The following is a 22,381-nucleotide window of genomic DNA, read 5'->3' as shown; positions in this document are numbered from 1 at the left end:
TGCTAAGTATATGCTAAGGAATGCATTTCATCCCATTGGTCACAAAACTCATTCATTCTCCTTATGGAGCATCTTCCTCTGAAGTGCATACATGTTGGATTACATTTTTCACCTAGCATAGTAATTTGTACTTCTGCAATGTATAAATAAAATACTAGAAGTCTAGACAGAGTTCATACTCTCGAACAGAACTGATGCACTGTATATACACTACTTCTACCAGTTATTGTAACAAAATTTTACATAAAGGTATCCTGTCTGTCTATACGATTACAGACCCAGAGAACATGTTTCCTGCCAAAGTACTCTTAACTTGTGGGGAAGGCCCTGACTACACACAAAGTTTATAAAAAATGTTTTTTTAAGCCCATGTAAGCAAGTGTGTATACAGAGGTGGATTGAACATGAGCTGATACACTTAAAATGAGGCAGATGCTGAGGGGTGAAGCTAGTTTCAAATTTCTAGGTATTCAGAGAACTCACAGACGAAGTTGACGTAGAAATACTGCAGGTGGTGATTTGTAAATCCTCCAGTTTTCTTTCACTAGCTTTCATTAAGCTGAACTACTCCTCCTCCCTTTCTGTGTCCTCAGTATTCCTCTTTCATAGCCTAGTCCATCCTCAGAGGCTTCAATCAGTTGTCTACTACATCGCCATGTGCAACTAAACCTCCGAACTGTTGTTTGAGCTCTCCCTGACTGATCTTTTCCATCCAGGTCTTCTAAATATTTGCTGTAACTATCTTTTACAAAGTACTTGCCACTCAACTACTTCTTCAAGGTAGATGAAACTATAATAAAGGCACACAGTGATTTCCAGCTGTTGTATGTAACAGCTGGCTATTACCTCTTGAGGCCTCCTACAGCAACACCAGTTACGTACTGGTTATTAACATTTCACACTTTATTAAGACAAATAGGTAATTATGTAATTGATAAATCCTGTGATGTACTCTTATGAAGTAAAGAGAATGGTTAACTGTGTAATCAGATATGAATACTGTGATGTATATTTTAGCACAGTTTTAGACACAGTCCCCAGAGAAATGCTACGATAAGGATATGCCCCAATAAGCATCATGCTAGAGAAGGCTTTGGATGCGACCCTGAACAGTTATCCAGGCAATGCAGGAATTGCAAATGGCAATGCAAGATTACCAGACATCATTTCTGACCAGAGTCTGCCTGGGCCGAAGTCCATAATCTTCATTTTGATAATCCATATCATAGATGGCGAACATGGGCAGAATAAGACCCATGGAGCCATAGTACATTTCATTTCTTAACAATAGAAACTTTTGCGTTTTGTGAACTAAGTTGCTAGGAAAAATTCCTTACATTTCTGTTTTGTCTTTGGCCACATGTGACACAGGTGAAATCAGCAGTCATTGCTTTTATAGCAGCAAAATGCGTCTTGAAGTTCTCACAGACTTCTGTTTGGATGTTACCAGCATCTGTCTCCTTAGAGAAGTCACTGGACAGTCATTTTGGTAACAGCATTATTCTGCTTACTCCTCTGTGTTGAATGCTCCAACAGTTTCAGTATTCACAGAGCATGATAACGAAGATTCATTTCCCTTCTAGAAGTGGTCGAATTACACCAGAAATTAACCCGTTTTTACTATTTTAATTTAGTCTGGCTGTAGTAAAACAAGCATGTATAATTAAAGACTGTTTTGTAATGCATTTTTACAGGTGGGCTGAATTAATACCTTGAGAATTTGAACACACCCTGCAAATATTCTTAACATATTTTTACATAGTGGGATTGTATAGATTTCTAAAAAGCAAATAAAAACTGGGAAGTTTCCTCATCTGGTATTATTTACATCCATGTAGTCATTTGCAGAGCTGAAATCCTTATATTCACAACATAAGCTTTTGACTCTTGAGTTAAGGAAGTAACTGCAAGGAACAGCAGGTTCTGTTTCTCCATACAGATCAGCCACTGCCTGAGAATGCTATTATTTTGGCTGTACACACCCACAGCTATTTGCTGTAGTAGCAAATGTAATCAAGGAGGTTCCTGTCCACTCTTCTCCATCTGCTGATTCTTTGGAATCTTTTCTTAAACACATCCAGAGATGGTGACTCCACCACCTCCCGGGGCAGCCCTTCCAATGTCTAATGACCCTTTCTGAGAAGAAATGCTTCCTAATGTCTAACCTGAACCTCCCCTGGCGAAGCTTGAGGCTATGTCCTCTTGTCCTATTGCTAGTTGCCTGAGAGAAGAGGCAAAATCAGGCTTTATCCTATGGTTCTGTAATTATACAACCATAAAGAATTTTTGCATGTATTCCTAACATCACAGAATGAGGTCTTACGATTTTGTGTTTAAGCAGATGAACATGTGTTAGTGAGGCACCATTATTATTCTGCCTGGATATTCTGCCTAAATGAAAATATTTGAACATGTATCAATCATAGGGAAACACTGTGACTTTGATTTGAATGGATTTCATCATGCAGTCCTTTAAGAGAGAATTCTACTCACACAAGTTGCTCTTATTCAACTGAATAGTCCATTTAATTTCGTGAACACTACTCATTTGAGTAAAGTTTATCTGCATAACTAAGAAAATTCCATTTGGCCTGTGATGTGCAGAAAAATTTATTTTTTAATTAAAGTAAATCTATTCTAAGTAAATATAATGTGAATAATTTTTCTGCATCTCAACTGAACTCAGAGACAGTAGTCATCAGGCAAAATCTGCAGGTCAGCACCCTGAAGGAAAATCCCAAATTTCTGACAACTTCTGTTGCTAAGGCTGCCGATCTGCCTTCTGCTGTTTTTGTCCCTGTTGCTGGGGGGAACAAACGCTGCTTCTAAATCCTCTGCTGCAGGTGCATTAATATAATCTAGCATCACTTTGGAGACAAAGAACCTCTTCTAATGCAAGAGAAGAAAACCTAGGCACCATGGTGATAAGGATCTGATAAGATACTTAGGCAAAGTTACATCTACAGGGAAAAAAAAAGCAGCAGGTGCAGATTCTTGCATAATGCAGCACTTCCCTATCAGAAAAGGGGTTATTCCAGACAAGGAAGGAGAAGTTATCTGGAATAGAACATCAGAGCACTGACACTTAAGCCATATAAAGCTAGGTGAATGGAATCAACAAGATATAACTGGCATGAAGTGGGAAAATTGTGTTGCTAGCTGAATGAGCTCAAGATGCATCCAATCCAGTGGCTTGTGTCTGAGATGTTTACCAAAGAAGGGGCTGGGAAAGCATTTTAGACAGAGTGATTTGTCTGTGCTCATTAAAGACAGACTGGCATCCACATGAACATTCAGAATAATCAGTATAAGGATAAAGCTTAGCCTTTTGAGTATTAATTACTAAAATTTGCCTCTCTATTGATTTCCACAGTTGTTATCCAAACACCATGTTTGGACTATGCTTTGAAACATCTGGATGACCAAAGTTTACATCAGCTGTGCCACCAGTAATTTCATTTTTAGCCTATTTTCCTAAAAAACCAGGGCTTATAAGAAAGCATTACCGCTCAGTTTAACCCTCTCTCCCTGTCTCCATTTAGCCCACACCCAGTGCTAAACAATAACTAGTTGTTCTATCACCCAATCTCCCCTCCCTGACCAAGAAAAGGAATTGGGAAAAAGAGACTCATGGGTTGAAATTTAAACAGATTTAATAAAATAAAAAACCCAATGTCAGTAGTAATACAAAACACATAAAATTATACTTAGCCCATAGAGTGGTAGCAAGTCCCTCCAGGGATAGTAACTGTTGAGAAAAAAGGAGAAAGACAGAGAAGAAAACAGAGCAAAGAGCCTCCCCTCCCCACCAAGCTTTCCAATTTATAGTGAACCTGACGTTAATGTTACAGAATACACCTATGGGCCAGCCTGGGTCAGCTGCCCTGGCTCTCCCTGCTAATGGCCCTGATCTCCATACCATGGCTGGCCACAAACTGAAACAAAATGTAACAGAAAATTGATTCTATAATTTTATCCCCACAAAACCAGGACACCCCCTCTTTACAACATAGCTTTTAAGATAATCAGCACTTTCAACCATTTTGAATGAGAAGCAAAAGATATTTATGTTTCTACAAATTTCATTCAAATAAGCAAACAAGTAGTGGAGCAAAACCTGTATTTGTGACTCCAGAGAGGAAAAGGCAGGCAGAACTTTGTTGTCATGCTTTCTGTTTGGCAGCAATGGTTTGGTCAACTGCAGGTATGTTGTAACAGGGTAATTGGTACATGCATAGCTCCAAATGAGCGATCATGTTTTCGGATGGAGAAAAAGCATGGAAGGACAATAAGCTTGATAATCAAAGTGGTAGTGGGTTGTTGAGGGGAATAAAGAACATCAATCAGCAGGAACTGCAAGTTTCAATAGATTCATTGCATATGGAAGAAACTTCCTCTCCTGCCTGAAGTCAAAGGAGGAATAGTGAGCAGAGCCAAGAGTGACTATGGGAGTTAGAGGGACAACTGTAAATCACATGAGCTGTAAATCATGTGATTATTCTACCACCTCAGATTATATAAAATACATTTTAACTTGATCTTTGACTGAATATGAGATACTCGCTGCGTAAGTATAGAAATTGAAGATTTTTGTGATAACAAAATACGAAGTTAATTCCTGAATTTAAACAGAAAATAACACTATTTTCTCAATTTAAATTAACCTGAAAGTTGAGAAAAGCAATCTGATTAATCAAACACATTGAAGAGATCATTAATTATTTTTTTGAAAATGTTTTGTACTTTCATTACCTTTTGCATTTTTGCGGTGTCCAGAGATTTCACAATTCTGCTGAAGTGCTGAAGACCGAGCTCTTCTAGTTGAAAAGTAGCCAGATAACAAATAACTATCAAAAGATACATACATTTAAAATGCAGCAGGAAATTCTAATAAACCTATATCCTATACTCAGCATACTCTGGGATTTAGACTGTTACTTTAATTTTAAATACTCTTCAAAATTGTTATCAAACTGGGTAATATAATGCTTGACTGACAAACTGTAATATGAAGTTACAAGACAATGTTAACCCTATGTTCATTATTAGCATTGTGACTCTATGGTACGGTTCATATCAATGACTCTTGATATGACTCTTCATATCTGACTCGTGAGTCAGATCCAAGCTAGTGCAAATCTACCCAATTTAATGGAAACTCTTAACAGCTGAGGATCTGGCCACTTCCACAAAAAATGTAAAATAATTGTAGCTATCTGAAGGCATTCACAGAGGTCCTTTTGATGCTTGCAAATATCTGTTTGCAAAACTGGGAGATCTACTACAGCAGCGTTTGGAATCCTGTAAGGCCAAAGGTAAGATCTTGCCATGATTTCACAGTCATTTCGTTATGCCAACATCACCGCTAAACTAAGCAGCTCTGTCAACCCCTAATTGCTTGCTCCCATCCCCTCCTTTTACTTCCTGGTGTTTCTTCTCTTGGGCAAGTTCAGACATCCACACACCCAAATTCAAACAGATTGTGAATTTTAACCTGAAGCACTTTCTTGATCAGTTCACTGGATGGCTGCTAAACACAAGGTTTAACTCAAGAGAAGATATGACATAGGGGTGAGAATGAGTGGCCAGTGATAAGAAAAACGGCGGCCTGTTTCTTTGGGTAGTAGTACCAGCTTATACGTCAAATATCTGCATATCCCATCTGTGAAATTCTGTGTTAGTCTGGCAACAAGGCAGGGAGAACAGGAGTCAGATGGCTCCTGAGACACATGACTGAAAAGTTTCTGACAGTATTACATTGTCAGAAACAGCTCTCTCTCAGTGTAACCAAAATTTTCAATGTAAGCAAGCTTTTTCTGAGAAAACGTAATGTGAACAGGAGACATAAAAGAAAATTTTGATAGTGAATTTTTCAACATACTGTTTTTAATGTTTTCAGAGAGGATGGCTCTTATTTTTCTGTTCCAAAATCATGGTTTATTATACATAACAATATTATACATAACAAAAATTTTAAACATAAAGTATCATATTTCTAGTTTGGTTTTTTTTTTGCAAGTGACCATTTTGCATAAAGTGTTGTAATCTTTGTTTTTATTCTGAATTAGAATAAAACCATGTTTTTAAATTGCAAAATTCTCTGGGAAATCCAAATCTTATTCTTGCATGCTCCTCTGGCAAGTATGCAGTTCAATACAGGAAGTGTTGTGAGATTTTTGCAGACCTGTAAAATTCATAAGCTCCTGTATCAGCTTTCATTTGACCATATTCACTTTGATCAATCAGGCTTCACTTGCACTGCAGTATTTCAGCTGCCACCAAACAGTAACAATACAATCAGTAAATTCTGACCAATGTGCTGCAGGCAACTCAGTGTATCATTAGGCTTCAATCTTGTGCTTTAGCATAGCAACATATTTAAGCAGTCTTAGTAGAATATACATTTATCTCCTACAAGCTTTATTAAATTCAAATCTGCTCACACATAGCAACAGCCTTTATAAGCAGCTTTGATCATTTAAGTGTCAATGCAGCTTGGCAAAGGGAATCACAAGCAGCTTAAAAAAATGTAAGCCAATGACCTTAGACTCTCAACTTGTTGATGAAGGAAAATTTTCCGGGGTCTACCCTCTGCCTATGATTAATGGAGGCTTTTGAGTGGACTAGTCCTGACAATCCAATTATAGTAACACTCAGCTTAAAGGTATAATTTATGTGCCCCAGACACTGAAAAACATGGCTTTGGAGAAATGGAGACAATGAAGCATTACCATTTAGAATAAACTCAATATACTATTAATTCTGTGAAGTTTAAGTGCCCTTTCGTTTGTTATTTGATTTAATTTCTATACCTTTCCAAATTGTGTCAGAAGCAACCAGAATTGCCATAAAAATTTAATAGCTTTTGAAACATAAAATGTAGATATACTTATATAAGTTTTTTGTATTTTTCAACCATTTACAATTAAATTGACTGGACTTTTCAAAGTACCCACAAAGCTTCAGAATATATCTGACTTAGAAAACCAATGCCAGTGTGATTTATGATTCCAACTTATTTAGGGACTTAATAAATCAAGCTCAGTATATGTGTATTAAATGCATAGCCTAAAAATATTTTTAAATTACTTTTTAATGTATTTCTCAATGCCTGAAATAACTTGGGGAGTAGTAACTACTCTGATTAACTAGCTCACACTATCAGATATAGTTGTATTGTAACTGATTCTAAGTAACTAATAAAAGGAAAATAATTGACCTCATTCATGGAGACAGAAGTCTATTTATGTCATTGTGATGGTCATGTATGACCATGTATGGGTAGAGACAATTGTATCTTCGTACTGTGAGACATCCTGTGTTCCTCAGCAGACAGAGCTTTGTTATACATTTTTTATATCTGAATGGCAGAGGTACTACGTTGCATAGAAGAGAATAAAGGGAAATTGCTGAAGAATATGTTTTAAAGTGATGGTTAAACTTCCAAGAGACTTCTTCCAGTCACCGATGCTATTTTCCATCTGCATGTTACCTAATCTGCAGGCATATTCTGCAGAATTTTCTTAAGGTAAAATTACAATTAACACCTGTGAGAGTCCAGACTAAATAACAACGTCAGGATTTAGGCTTTACATCATAAGGCCATTGGAAAAGGTCCTGTATTTCATACTGCATTGGGCACAATGACAATGCTTCAAATGTAATATAATATTAAGACTTACATTAGTAAAATAATATTTTTTAAAGTTTTGTGGTAAAGACATTTGGTGTTTTAAAGAAAACTTACCTGCATAGAGATTACGCTCAGAAGTGAGGCAGTATCTCCCATCCCGAACAAAAAAGGCATTGACTACTACATCCAATAAAGATTTATATTCTATGCATCCAGCTAGTGTATCCAACACAAATTTTTCTTCTGTCACATTAAGAGTCTATAGAGATACAAGATTAATAATGATTAATGTATTCTGGAAAGAAAATGTTAGTTGTGTACACAAAGAAGTACAATCATTTTGAAGTAACTAGAAAACATGAACAACGAACAGCAGTGCTTTTGGTAGGGCTGATGCACTTCTAACGCTATCAAATACGAGCAGTCCTAATGTTACCGGAAAATAGTAACCAAGAAAACTCTCCAAACCAAATGATAGTTTAGAAAGCCGACACTGGTTTATTGCAGCGCTGGGTGCGAGTTTTCTTGGTTACTATTTTCCGGTAACAGAATTTGATTTTCCGGTAACACTAACAAATTAATGGCCCTCGTTAAGCAAAATGTAACCTTCCCCAACATTAAACTTTCAGTTTATCTGCTGACATATGCATTTAGTTAAAAGGCCTTGATGTGTGAATGTCAACAGTTAATGCAAAGAAAATTTGAAGTCTCTGAGCTATGAGCAATGATTACCTTAGTCAACAGTATGAGAAAGTTTCAGTAAGAGTTTTCTTTTCCAGCAGGAAACCTGTTCTTTGTAGGTGAAGTCTGTGCTACTTGGGGAGACTAAATCGACAGGGGAAGCTGGAGAGGGATTATGGAAAAGACTCTTAACTGCTACTGTAACCTAATATTGGAGAATATGACTATTTTAAACTAAACCTGTGAGTGCCAGGATTCTTGTTAATGCAGACTGTGTATCTTATCCAGCTTTGCTCTTGGTCACTTGCAATGTTCATGCAACACCATAAGAGAACAGAAAAAGGAGGGTCAGATGCTCACTGCATGCCATTTGGCTCCTACCTCATAATCCCTTTGAACAGTTTGAATGTTCCTGAACTTTACAGAGTTTTACTCATAATAAATAACCTATGGACTATCTGTCACCACATGAGATAAACTTCTAGTATGAACCACCTTTAAACATTGCAATAAAATCTGAGGCCCAGAACAGTTTGTTATTACATGAATTGAAAAAGGACAGCCATGCTATGACGAAATGACAAACAATAATGATTCTTTGACTTAAGGAGGTTAGCCAGGAAGCCAACAAAAAAGCTAAGTGCATCTTCTGAAAACATGTAGTCCACATTTCATATATCATCTCTCCCACAGCTCTGAGATGTGGGAACAATTGAACTGCAATAATACATCTGATCAGAGGTTCACCTTGCCTAGTAGGGTATCTGCTAGGATCTTGATTGCTTTATTTCCCTAATGTGATTAATTTTTAGTTTAAAAGTATTATTAAAGGCTGCTGGAAGCAACTATGTGAGTCTTCTGATATATGACATTATATAAGGCTTTGAGACTGAGCAAATACAAGGCAAAACTTTAAAATTACAGTTCTAATTTTTAAATGTAAAAAAATGTTGCAGAAGCATTCCAAGTGTATTTTCTCAGGTTGTCATTCACAATAAGGATAATTCTTTTTTACTACTGCTCAAAAGCCAGGTTTCGTTCCTTCCAATTTGTGCATCATCACTAGAAAAAAATAGTGCCTCCATTTATTTGTCTCCATGTCCATTTCTATTTATGTATGCATATACACACACATGTATTCAGGCAAAATTACACCTACATACATCCTTGTAATTTCTTACTGCCATTGGGGTTACACTAATACATGTGACTACCTCTCTAGCAGAACCGTAATAGACAATATTACTAATGATACACATACAGAAAAAATCAAGCTCAGTTTGTGGTTTTTAGGTCCTTAAGGCTAGTAATGGTTAAAATGATAGAAAAGCTTTATTTCTATAACTGAAGTCATCAGATATGACTCTGAATATATTCTGTGACCCAGATATGCTGGGTAAGAAGAAACAGAGTGTAATCAAACTAATCATTACATGGAGACATGGAAGCTTCACAAAGTCTGCTGGGCAGCACTAGAGACTGAGTGTGAATAAGCAGGGTATCAATCACCTACATTCTTAATCAGGGCTCTAGAGAAAGAACCAACAGGTTGTGGCTGAGATGGGAGAAAGATAAAGGGGAATGAATTTGGGAAAATGGGGCTAACCAGAGTGGGATGGCAAAGAAAGAGCACAGAAGAAGGAGTGAAAAGGAAGGAAGGGGAACACAGGAGATGATAGATACAGAAGGGCTTAGATGGAGGATGGACACAGATGGAAAAGCAGAGGAAAGAGAACACATCTGAAAATATTTGAAATTAAAAAAAATAATTTCATGGGAAGTATGGACTCCATCTTGGTAAGCAATGAGAATTCTTGTGAGGCGCACAGTCCATTCCAAATATACCTTTTCTGGATGAAGATTTATGGAAGTTCTTTCATAAAACTGACAACGAAAATCCAGAAATCTAACCCCTCACTAAATGTTCAAATATATATCCCATATTTCATGTGAGATATATGAGAATGCACCACAAAAGGCAAAAGCAAACCTAAATATCTGGATGGCAAAGTGAGAGAGGATGACATAGTTCCAGTAAAAGTAGGATTGTGACATTTTGAATCTAAAACAATTGGTCCCCTTGAACAAATGCTGTTGTTCATGAACAAATCAACCTGCAGACAACAGTAGCTCTGATCATAAACAGAAAGTCCACAGTGAAACAGGACAAGCCTGTTGGAAACAAGCTGAACAAAAACTCTCACAACTGTCTCTGCTAGAAAGCTAGAATATAAATTTTTTCCAAGATCTTTATTTGATTAGAACCTTTGTATTCACCTTCTCAGTACTTTGATATATCATACATGTATGAAGTGCTACAACAAAACAGTGCTTTGTACATTGGAGAGACGACTAAAAGTTGGCAAACACATAACAAGATGACACCAGTACCCAAATCATATCTCCTACACAGTTCAGACTACAGCATAAAAATGCAATTGCATATTTACATTTACTCTACTTCTTTTACTGTTCTGAGTTAACAAGTCAGTCAGAAAAACACGGAAATAAGCGCTTACTTTTGTTTACTCCCTTAGCAAGAAAGTACATAACCACTACATGGCCTCCAGCTAAGCAACATAGGTGCCAAGAGGTGCAGTCTGGGGACAACTGTGCCCCAGAACATCAGTACTGATTGGTAATTCTGTGGACCACAGGCCAAAAAGTCTTCTCATGAAATATTATCCATTGAATCTGCTTTCAATTACAAATGGTACTGAGTGTTCCGTTTCTACATATAAAAATTGAGAATAGTTAAGTAGCCTGCAGCTGTGTCATCTAAGGAATCGATCTCATCAGAACTCATAATAAACTAAACAAGACTGGGCAGGATCTGTACTTGGATAAGAAATCTCAAAGGTGAGCCAGTTGTTGGTTAAGCCCTACTGATCATCTAGTGAATCAAAAACTGAGCCAATGCTTTAAAACAGTAAGGACACTCTCTGCATAGAAAGTACATTGTGTCCTCAACAAATTTCAACACGGATATTCACAGTTTATCTGTATATCTGAAATCACAAGTGCTTTGGGAAAGTAATATGTTGGGTAAATGTAACTTCTAGCACTAATTCCTAAGCGCATTCTTTCTGTGTGGCTTTATGTTGCATTTTATGTCGGTGGGATGTATTTCAGTAGTGGGTCAAATGATTCTGAAACAGTACAATATGATGACAGATTGCACATTCATAGCACCTTTTGTATGAGGTTCTCAAAACACTTTACTAACATTAATTTAGTTTAATGAGATTCCTTTTGGCTAATATTATGTTGCAAATGCAGGAACTATGGTAGGGAGCAGATAAGAGATTTGCCCCAGGCGACACACTAAGTCATTGATGGCAACAAGAAAAGAATTAATAAACGTTAATTTGTGAGCCTTTGTTCTGTCCATCAGACCATCTTCTTACCTTTTCAAGTATACTTTACCTCATGTATTTCTCTGAAAAAACTAGCAGTTAGCTATGTTTGCAAGTATGTTGTGTGAGTCCTTCAGCATGAGGAAGGCAAGATAATTTACAGGTGAAAGTAACACATGCAGCTATCATCTTCTGTTGCACTGAATATTGAAATTTATCAGAAGACAAAATAGATCTTGAACAATATGACTATTCTATGCTCAGGAAACAACCTCTCTACCTCTAATGTTACAGCTTATTATTTTTTGGTTTGTGGTTGTCACGGTTTAAAGCTGGGCCAGCTATTAAACCTGCGGCAGATGCCCTCTGTTATCCCCCCCCCTCCCCCCAAAGGGAAAGGGAAAGGGAAAAGGGAGAGAGACTTCCGGGTTGGAAAGTTAAAACAGTTTTAATAAACTATAATAATGAAAAAGAGTATAATAATAATAATAGAGATAATCAAATATATACAAATATATATACAAAACCAAGATTGAGCTCCCCTGAAGTCAGCCACGACACCACCGGCACTGCAGGGCAGGCTCCGGGAAGGCCCAGGCTGGGCCTAGCGACGGTCGAGAGCTGGATTCAGGGATGCACGGATCGGGATCGGGGGCAGCAGGAAAACAGACGGAGTCCTCCTTGGACACCGGCCATAGCAGAAAGAGAGCGAGACCCTCGTGATCCCCCCCCTTTATACCGAGAATGACGTGTGTGGGATAGAATACCCTCGTTGGTCAATTTTGGGTCACCTGCCCTGTCTGCTCCCCGCTGCAGCTGCAACCCCCCTTCGGCTCTTCACTTGTAAGCAGTGAGGAATTCAGCAGTGACCTTGGTTTCTCTAAGAATAAGTACAGCAAGAGCCTTACTGCACAACATCCCTACCGGTGCCTCAGCGATAACTACAAACTTCGGGCGTTATCAGTCCTGGAGGCAGACACTGTCTGCAAACATGCAGTTAGTTTCAGAAAGTGCAGTTACTTAGAGGAGACTTAGCTGAAAGCAAAAATCACTGAAAGGAAAATCGGCCTGGTTTAGGCCAAACCAGGACAGTGGTGTAAAGCATAGTAAGTTTATGGTAGGTGAATACTGGATGGTCCTATATTTTTAATGTTTGGTAGCCTATATATTACTGTGGTGACCAATGGCTGCATTGGATATAAGTAAAATACAGCTATATGTCTTCACAATGTCATTCCCATACAAATATCTGAAAGTATTCTCTATATGGCATTGAATTTCAGCTTTTTCTGATTCTAAGTGTTTAAGTTGTAAAAAAATGGTGCTGTCTGAAATTATCCTGAATGATCCTGTGAAAAAAATGCAACTCGTGTCTGAATATGTCCTGATTGGTGTTATCTCCCCCTTTTGAGAAATCCCTAACACCCTTAGCCTGCGCCCATGGACATATTTTCCTTGCTCCTTGACACTTAACTGTAGCTGGGAACCAGTGAAGTTTCTTCAAGGAGAGGAGAGACTGTGTATAAAAGCTTAGCATAGGACTTTGTACACAAACAACTTTCAAATGTGTTAGGATAAGAAATGGCATGAATTAAATGGAGAAGTATCTGCAAAAAGCAAGCTTTGCCACCATGGGTGTATGGTAATAAAGATGGTTACAAGGGACCTGTTTAAGGGCCAGAAAGATCAGAAACGGATGGGTAAGGAGAGAAAGAAAAGCTCTTGTTTCTGCAGAGATGGAAGGAAAGGAACATCAGCCATGCCCTGTTTGAGACTTCTCAGGATAAGGATTAAGTTTAAGGTGAAACAAACAATTTACGAAGAAGACAATATTTGATTAAAAGATAAAATAGCTTTCACCTCCTGAGAGAACTGAGTAATAGTATGTACTGAACTTGTCTACTTCTAGGCAGAATATTCTCATTTTGCAGATGCAGTCTGATTAATTTTTAGTGCTTCAGATATCAGTGCTAGTCCTCTCCAAGGTTCTAATCAAAATCCTGTGGAAATGAAAGAAAATACTCCTATTAACTTTGCTGTGTTTTGAGTCAGTCACCAGAACCCAGTCCTCCTTCCCTCTGAAGTCAGTGAAAATGCTTCCTTAATTTCAGTGGGGGAAAAAACCCTGGGATCTTAGGATATAAGCAGGAGAACGTCCTTCTTCTACTATTTACAGTCTATGTTGCAGTCAGAATCTAGTATTTTCACCTTCATATGATAATGCTGACCATCTTGAAGATGTACAGTTAACGTTATTTTCCCTTGTACTTAATATTAAATCACACGAGCAAGACATCGCAGAAAAATCAGATTCCATCCTTTGAAAGATCCTAACCTGCATTGATGTCAGTAACTAATAACACAAATTAGACTTGTACAATTTAGTAGGGTTTTTTTCACCACATGTATCAAAATAATCTTGCATTACATTATTTTCATATTTAAAATTAAATCTGTGACTTTTGACATTTGGGGATTTTACTCACAGTTGTGTGGGCATGTGTGAGACACACAGCTGAACCAACACAAATGAGAACTATGAAGAGTTATGCCAAATTACACCATGTTCTTGTGAAATGGAAAGCTCATAAACAGATTCATCTTGCTATCAACATGAGAGGGATAAAGGAGTAAAACAGTGGATTTGGGCTGGCAGTTCTCATTTTACAGAAGTAAGCTTTTCAGTAGATGGGATTTATAAAGGTCAATATGATGGGTCTGATCCTGCAACTCTAATTGAAGCAAATAATTAAACTGAAAATAAAGTTAGTTATTTGCATAGAGAAAGGCACATTGTGTGGTAACTTCTGTGTTAAAATCTGTCTCTTGTTATCCTAGAAAAAGCTTGATTCTAACAGTCACAAGGAAGAAAAAATGCCTGGGATGCTTCAGTTAGGTATAAAACAATCTTTTTTCAAAGTGAACAGATGCGGTCCCTTTCTATAAATGGCCTGATGAAACGATATCCTTATGTACAATATACAGTGGATGAAGGATCACTCTGGATATGGATCATCTTTGCTAGATTTAATTGAAGAATACTTAAAAAAAAGAAGGGAGTTTAGTACAAAAGAACAAAATTATCTGGAGGGCATTGGTCTGATGAAAGGAGTATTAAAAAGCATTTAGGAAGATAAACACAGAGAAGTAGTCTGGGCATTCAAATGAAGAACAATAGAAATAGAGATGTAAATTTGAATGTGAATACTAACAATTTAAAGAACTGAGATAGACTTAAAGAATTATTTTCAGTTAATGTGTTATTCATGATAACTCAAATTGAATTCTGTTTTAATATCAACAAGGTCACAACATTGAAGCAAAAGCATTTATTTGCACTTATTATTTGTTTTTAGGAGGTCTGAGGGCCATGATAGGATTCTTCATGATTGAAGGTGAAAGCTTGTTTGTTGCAACTAGGAATCACCCATCATATTACTAATGAACCTATGTTCTTATTGAAAATATTTGCAGTGAAAAACAAGTCCAATATTATGTTATAAACATCATTATTTAAATACAATAAACATGAAGATTGTAAATAACTGAATTACAAGTCAAAATACAATTTTCTTCCTGGAAGAAAATCAAGCCTGATCATTCACTGGGAACAACAAATAGAAATTCTTTTTATGATGTAAAATTCACATGTTGCAGAAATAAAATGTATGGAGCTTAACACAGAATCACCTCTAGACTACTTTTGATCGTAACATTCTAATTAAAGGAAACTATGTTATTTCTCTCTCACTATTCAAGAATTTAAGATCCTTACCATATTTCATTTGTATTTCTCTAATAACAGGAGGCTAATAATCAGTGAGTTTCTCTAACTCCACTTGTACACAGAAGCGTGAACTAGGAGTTGGAAGATAGGAACTGAGACTGGAACACGTCTTTCTCTTTTGCATCCTGAGTGGCCTTGTAGAGATTATGTTGTCTCTTGACACCTTGGTTTTAAACGCTATTAACTACCTGATACTCAGCAATTTATTTCTACATTTCCATCACACCAAAAGAAGATTCCATCTTTATACATACAGCGGTTCAGGCAGACCTGAGCTACTGTCATAGTAATAGTTTACCTCTGATCTTTAAAATTCACTTTCTATTCCTTTAGTACTAATTTTCCGATTCCCTATTTATATCTTGAAATACTGAGTGGTTGCAAAGTGCAGTAAGTGAAAAAGAAAAATGTATCCCAATGGTTATTGGATATGTTATCTGCTTGATCTACCTCAACTGCAAAAATGCAGGGAAAGATGGGGGCTTTTTCAAAGCAGTACACAGGGATTAGATGTGCGGCTGCTGTTACCATAAATGGACTGTGTAAAGCTAAATCCCACATACAGCTAGAAAAACATAGCTCTTGATAGCAGTATCTAATGCTATCATTTCTATATAAATAAAGATGGCCAACTACTTATCTCATTTACGCCAATATATGTACAGAGTAATCCTTCAGACTGTGGGCAGTCACTCTGGAATATACTTGGAAGCAGACTGTACACCCAAATGTTTTCCAAACAGATTTCTATCTCAAAGCTTGAGAGAAGATTTCCTACAATGAGAGAATATGTTCAGATGGGAACACTGATATTCAAATAAAATTATAAAGATGCATTAAGAAATACAAATAATAATAATAAGAATCGAGGTTGCTTCTGCTCCTGCTGAAGTTAATGGATACCCTCCCATGCTATTCAAGAGGACTAAGATGAAAGTGGCTCAAATGGTCTGATACAAGGAACTGATATTTGATAGAAAGTGGTCAAATATTCCGGGTTTTAACTAGCTATTTGGAAATACTAAGTAGTTGCAAATCAAATCCAGCGAAACAGCTAGGGATGGATTTTCAAAGCGGCACACAGGGGTCAAGCAGTGCCTTACAAATTTGGCCTTTTGTTTTTCTTATGAAAATTCATACACATTTTGACAAGTGAAAAATACCCATTTGTATGTGTTTTGTGTGAATTTATACTGTAGCAGTAAGTTTCCCTGAAGATTCTGTGTGCCCGTACCATGCACAGCCCAGGGCAAGCAGAGCTTTCGCTACCATACAGGATGAGACTGGGACAAGCCACGCCAGGCCAGTCTGGGAGCTCAAACTGTTAGAAGAGAGTCTGTCTCACCTGTCTTCTCTGTGACATCTACCTCTTGTGGGCTTCAGTTTAAGAGAGAGTGATATTTCTGATTCGATTTAGGTACAGTAGAGACTAGAGCCGAATGTGCAAAAACTTTGAAGTGAGCAGAACACCAAAGAGGCGAGCAGGACTTGCTGGACAGTGACAACAGCACTGGAATCAGCAACCCGAAGAGATGGAACTGGGACAGGTTAAATGAAGAAACCTGGGCAAGTAAGTTTGAGGATGAGTAAGAGGAAGGACAGGGATAGAAAGATGATGGAGCTTAGAACAGAAGCCAGTTTATCTTCCTCTTCTGTCTGCCCAATATTTGGCTAGCAGAGTAGTATGGCCAGTATGGCCATTTCCCAACCATTGTGAACTGCCAAAACATAAAAATTTCTACACAGTCTTTATGAAAGAGCAAAATATACTATTACTATTTCACGCAATCAGGTATTTTGGGTTTTGTTTTAATTATTTATCTAACCTTACATATAAGTAAAGTTAGAGCATCTAGAAATTAAGAAGAAAATCTTGCTGAAGAGTTACTGCACAAACCTCTGGATTGTGTCACCTTTGCAGCAGCACAGTGACACCAATGGAAATGTTGTGTTGGATTTTGAGCAGAATATTCAAAGACCGATCTACACTTAGTAAAAGATCTAATATGGAAATCTACCCATTACTTCTTGCTATCATTTGCAAAGCAAGTATATTTCACTGTACAGCTTTGACCCTTTGGATTTCTTTTTTTATATATTCATATTGTAAAATCCTTCATTTTAACATACATTTGCCCACTTTCACTTCTTTTCCTGTGCCTCACTTCGCCAGCCATTTTTACTGCTTTAATTTGCAAGGATTCCCACGAGAATGGTCTTATGCCCCTGGTACCTGGTTGACAGGGATATTTTGATCAAGACAGATTGTGCCTTCTAGACTCACTCCCTTAGGACTAAATCCAGCTTCTTTTCATAACATATTCACATTTATCATGTACACAAATAAGAACCCTAAACTACAGTCTAAAATGCTGGCCTCTCTCTGTGACATTTCGTTCTTCTTGTTGTCAGCTTAATTTCAACAATGCTAAAACAAAACTTCAGAGCTGTCATGCTACTTCTTTCCTCAATAATTGGTAGTATTGCCACCCTGCCTGTCAGTCAAGCCCATAAGTTCAGAGGTCATTTTTCACGTAGACTACTCTCCAGGATATCATAACCAGTTTATGTGCACATCTTCTTCACTCTTTTTGAACAGTAGGTTTCAAGTAGTATTTACCTATCCCATCATAGCTAAAAATCTAAGGTAGTGTCTCAACATTTTCTATTTTATTGTAATAAACATCTCTTTCCTGGGCTTAACAAATCCAGTCTTTCTCTAGCAAATCAGCTATCTGGAATGCTATCGTTCAGATCATTCTGCTAGTGCATTTTTTTGATCCACTTACTCCACCTAGCATCTCACAGCTGATTCTAGCACATAAAACGAAAGCTGCCTGTCTTTGCTATGAAGATGCTTCACAACTCAGTTCCATTCTACCTGTTACCTCTTATTGTTTACTGATGTCATCCCCCATTTCTGATCAGCCAAGGACCCATCTCCTTGTTTCATTTATTAGATTTCCAAACAAGTCATTTTATTTACTTTTGATCAGCTCCTACATTTATATTGCTCTCTGAAACCTACTTCGTTCTGACTGAGGTTTTGCTCTGCAAAATGTCTTTTGCTATCTGCTCCTTGCAGTTCAGGTGAGAATGGGTGGCTGTCAGACATACTTATCTCCAGCATCTGGCACTTGACATTACTGGCATCTGTAGTGGCTCCCACAGCCTGGCAGAGACACTACTGGGGTGCTGAACTGCCTTCAACATCTTCTGGAATGACTTGTGCATACTGTCTTTTTATTTTGAGAGAAATAATCTAGGCCAAAATTGTTGGTTTCACGAGGAACAACCACAAACAGCTGGACAACAGGCTAACAAGCATATTTTATGTAAGTCATCAACAGCTTATCAAAGAACTAAACAAGACACCTCAGGTATCATATTAGAAGGACATAAAGACTATAAAACATCCAAATACAATAAAGATATATAATATGAATGAAACATACAGTGTTGATAATGACTGGAATCTGATTGTACTTTTAGGGGATGGAAAACTAATTAACCAATTAGAAAAGTCTAACAGAAGATAGTAACTTGTAGAAAAGTCAAGGCTGATATACTTACCTAAGTAAGTAAATAAATATAAAGAGAGCTGTGTCTTGCAATTATTTAGATTTGTGCTCTTGGAATCTGACCCTCCTGATTTTTGTCTGGGCAGTAGTACACAACACTAGGTTTGCTATTTGTCATGCTGCTAGCATGAGACACACAGGCTTCAATCTAGTCTGTGACTTAAAGTGATGGCGTTGATCAGGATACAAACTGGAGGAAGTTTCTGCATGGGTCAGTTAATATTGGCTAACTGGTAAGTGGCCAAGACTGGAAATCACGTGTACAAAAATACTACAACATTTTTAGGATCATGTGCCTATTATGAAATAGAAAAGAAAGAAGTGAAGTGAATTTTCCATGATAAATTATGATCACGCATTTGGTACTGAAACAAAGCTGAATTTTATATAAACATAGATCTTACTTATTACTTTCTTGGATAAATTCACAGCAAAAATATTATGTAGTAAGTGAGCTGAAACTATCCCAGAGAAAGATTTCTGCCTTACCTTTGGCATCAGCTATCCTCCCTCTTCTTCCCCCTTTGAAAAGGTTTATTATGAACCTTAAGATTCATGTTTCTCTAATGGAGTTACATGAATCTTCTTTTGTCTTTGTATCACCTTTCCTGGGCTGAGAAGAGCAATGATCTGAATATTAATTTTTACAAGTATTTATTTTGGCAGCAGTAGTAGCTGAATTTATCTGCTCTCTGCCCAGTGAAAAATGATTATTTTGAAACTGGATCAGTTCCCTGATGTAGTTCAGCCCATGAATGCACAAAGACTTATACCAGTACTACAGGGTAGGAGGGCAGTGGCAGAAACTAGGGGCCTGAATGGAAACTGTTCAAGAAAGCAAGCACCCAAGGAATGTGTCTGGATCCCCTGCCTCAGCCTCTGATATTCATATCACACTCCATAGTTTTATATTCTTGTAGTCATTTGTGTTTATGCAAAATCAATGTAAAAGACTACCTAACTGGAACAGCAGTGTTTTAGACCTTATTGTCAGGAGTGGAAATGAGCACTGGAGCTACATGACAGTGTGGAATCAGAGCTCTGACAATGTAATTTGACAATACGTGGCATGCACAGACAATAGCTATCCAAACAATATTAGTGTCTTCCCTTAGTGATTTTCTAAAGCTGATTCAATTCAGTAGCTGCATCAGCACAAGTCAGGGTGGCACTGAGGACAAAGAGATAGGAAGAGGTGACAGGCTACGGTCAGGAAAGGATGGGAACTGCTTCAGCCAAAATAGCGACATATTGGCAAATCTTCGTCTCGTTACTTGCAGTATTAGATTAAAATCAGATAGTTGATTTACTGTCACTTGCCTTCTATCCCACTGTTCTGATGGTCACTTATGTCCTCAAAGCAAGAATACCTGATCCTGTGAGTCAGCTTCTGAACTGCATTCATATATACAGAATGGGTGTTGCTGACAGAAACTTCCATTTGGAAGGAGGAAAGGTGATTCATAGGAAACTACAAAACAGGTTAGTCAGAAGTAGAAGAGAAGCTTTTCCTATCATTGTCAGATCCATTTTAGGAAGCTGTTGCTTTCCCTGTCTTTTGTTGCTACACAAGCAGTTTCTGAACGCCTCTGATCTTTACTTCCTTGTTTTCTGGTGATAACCGTAAGAAATTTGGACCTTAGTCATGAATGAAAAATGTCACTGTAAGAAAAATCTACGAAAGGTACAACAACATGTTAGAAAACAGATATCTTGATATTTAAAATCACATAGTAAAACACAGTAGCTATGTAAGATCAACTAAAACTTAATATACCTGCAACATCTGAGCTGATTCATTCAAGAAATCCTCCACGCTTTGATTTTCAGGGTTAAATTTGTTAAGCTGTTGGACCATGATTGCAATATGTTTTCCATGGCTGACCATCTTCACCATGGAGAATCCTATAAATATAGTAAATCATTAATTTTTCATGCCTCCTTCCATTGTAGCATAATGTATGTTGATAGGCTCATAGAGAAGATATACTGCAGTAATGTAGAAGAGAACATTTAGGTCAAGCTTTCAAAATCGCAGCTACTCAGAACACTTAACAGGAGAAATGAGAATACAGTACAAACATCAATAAAATAGAAGACATAATTACATATTTCTTATTCTGCAAATGTCTCTGTATTGGGTTTGCATGGCAAGGTTTTGGCAGTGGGGTGGGGTGGGGGGCTGCAGGGGTGGCTTCTGTGAGAAGCTGCTAGAAGCTTCACCCATGTCCAATAGAGCCAATGCCAGCTGGCTCCAAGAGGGACCCGCCACTGGCCAAGGCCGAGCCCATGAGTGATGGTGGTAGCCCTTCTGGGATAACATATTTAACGGGGGATGGGATGGGATGGGGGAGACTGTGCAATTGCAGCTGGAGAGAGGAGTGAGAATATGTGAGAGAAACAACTCTGCAGACACCAAGGTCAGTGAAGAAGGAGGGGAGGAGGTGTTCCAGGTGCTGGAGCAGAGATTCCCCTGCAGCCTGTGGTGAAGACCATGGTGAGGCAGGCTGTCCCCCTGCAGCCCATGGAGGTTAGCGGTGGAGCAGATACCCCCCTGCAGCCCGTGGTGAAGACCATGGTGAGGCAGGCTGTCCCCTGCAGCCCATGGAGGTTAGTGGTGGAGCAGGTACCCACCTGCAGCCCATGGAGGACCCCACACCAGAGCAGGTGGATGCCCGAAGGAGGCTGTGACTGCATGGGAAGCCTGTGCTGGAGCAGGCTCCTGGCAGGACCTGTGGCCCTGTGGAGAGAGGAGCTCACGCTGGAGCAGGTTTGCTGGCAGGACTTGTGACTTCATGGGGGACCCACACTGGAACAGTCTGTTCCTGAAGGACTGCAGCCCATGGAAGGGACCTACGGTGGAGCAGTTCGTGAAGAGTTGCAGCCCATGGGAAGGACTCAGGTTGGAGAAGTTCATGGAGGACTGTCTCCCATGGGAGGGACCTCACACTGGAGCAGGGAAAGAGTGAGGAGTCCTCCCCTTGAGGAGGAAGGATCAGCAGAGACAATGTGTGATGAACTGACCACAACCCCCATTCCCTGTCCTCCTGTGCTGCTGGGAGGGCAGGAGGTAGAGAAAATTGGGAGTAAAGTTAAGCCTGGGAAGAAAGGAGGGGTGGCGGGGGAAGGTGTTTTAAGATTTAGTTTTTATTTCCATTATCCTGCTCTAATTTTGATTGGTAATAAATTAAATTAATTTTCCCGAGTTGAGTCTGTTTTGCCTGTGACAGTAATTGGTGAGTGATCTCTCCCTGTCCTTATTTTGACCCACGAGCCTTTAGTTATATTTTCTCTCCCCTGTCCAGCTGAGGAGGGGAGTGATAGAGCATCTTTGGTGGGTACC

The 22,381-nt window shown here is 38.3% G+C and overlaps 1 protein-coding gene across 1 annotated transcript in view; it reads right to left on the bottom strand.

The window, feature by feature from the left end:
• CFAP99 (cilia and flagella associated protein 99) overlaps window positions 1–22,381 on the bottom strand; it is a 61,621-nt gene that overhangs the window by 35,793 nt on the left and 3,447 nt on the right. Inside the window, exons 2-4 of the mRNA XM_068403982.1 lie at window positions 20,816–20,943; window positions 7,748–7,892; window positions 4,753–4,847 (exon numbers count right to left, since the gene is read on the bottom strand). Coding sequence (XP_068260083.1) covers window positions 4,753–4,847; window positions 7,748–7,892; window positions 20,816–20,935 — 360 coding nt within the window. The 5' untranslated portion in view covers window positions 20,936–20,943. The remainder of the gene's footprint in view (window positions 1–4,752; window positions 4,848–7,747; window positions 7,893–20,815; window positions 20,944–22,381) is intronic.

This window comes from Nyctibius grandis, chromosome 6 (assembly GCF_013368605.1).
Source record: "Nyctibius grandis isolate bNycGra1 chromosome 6, bNycGra1.pri, whole genome shotgun sequence".
Classification (NCBI taxonomy): domain Eukaryota; kingdom Metazoa; phylum Chordata; class Aves; order Nyctibiiformes; family Nyctibiidae; genus Nyctibius; species Nyctibius grandis.
This window is presented reverse-complemented; position numbering and strand designations above follow the sequence as displayed.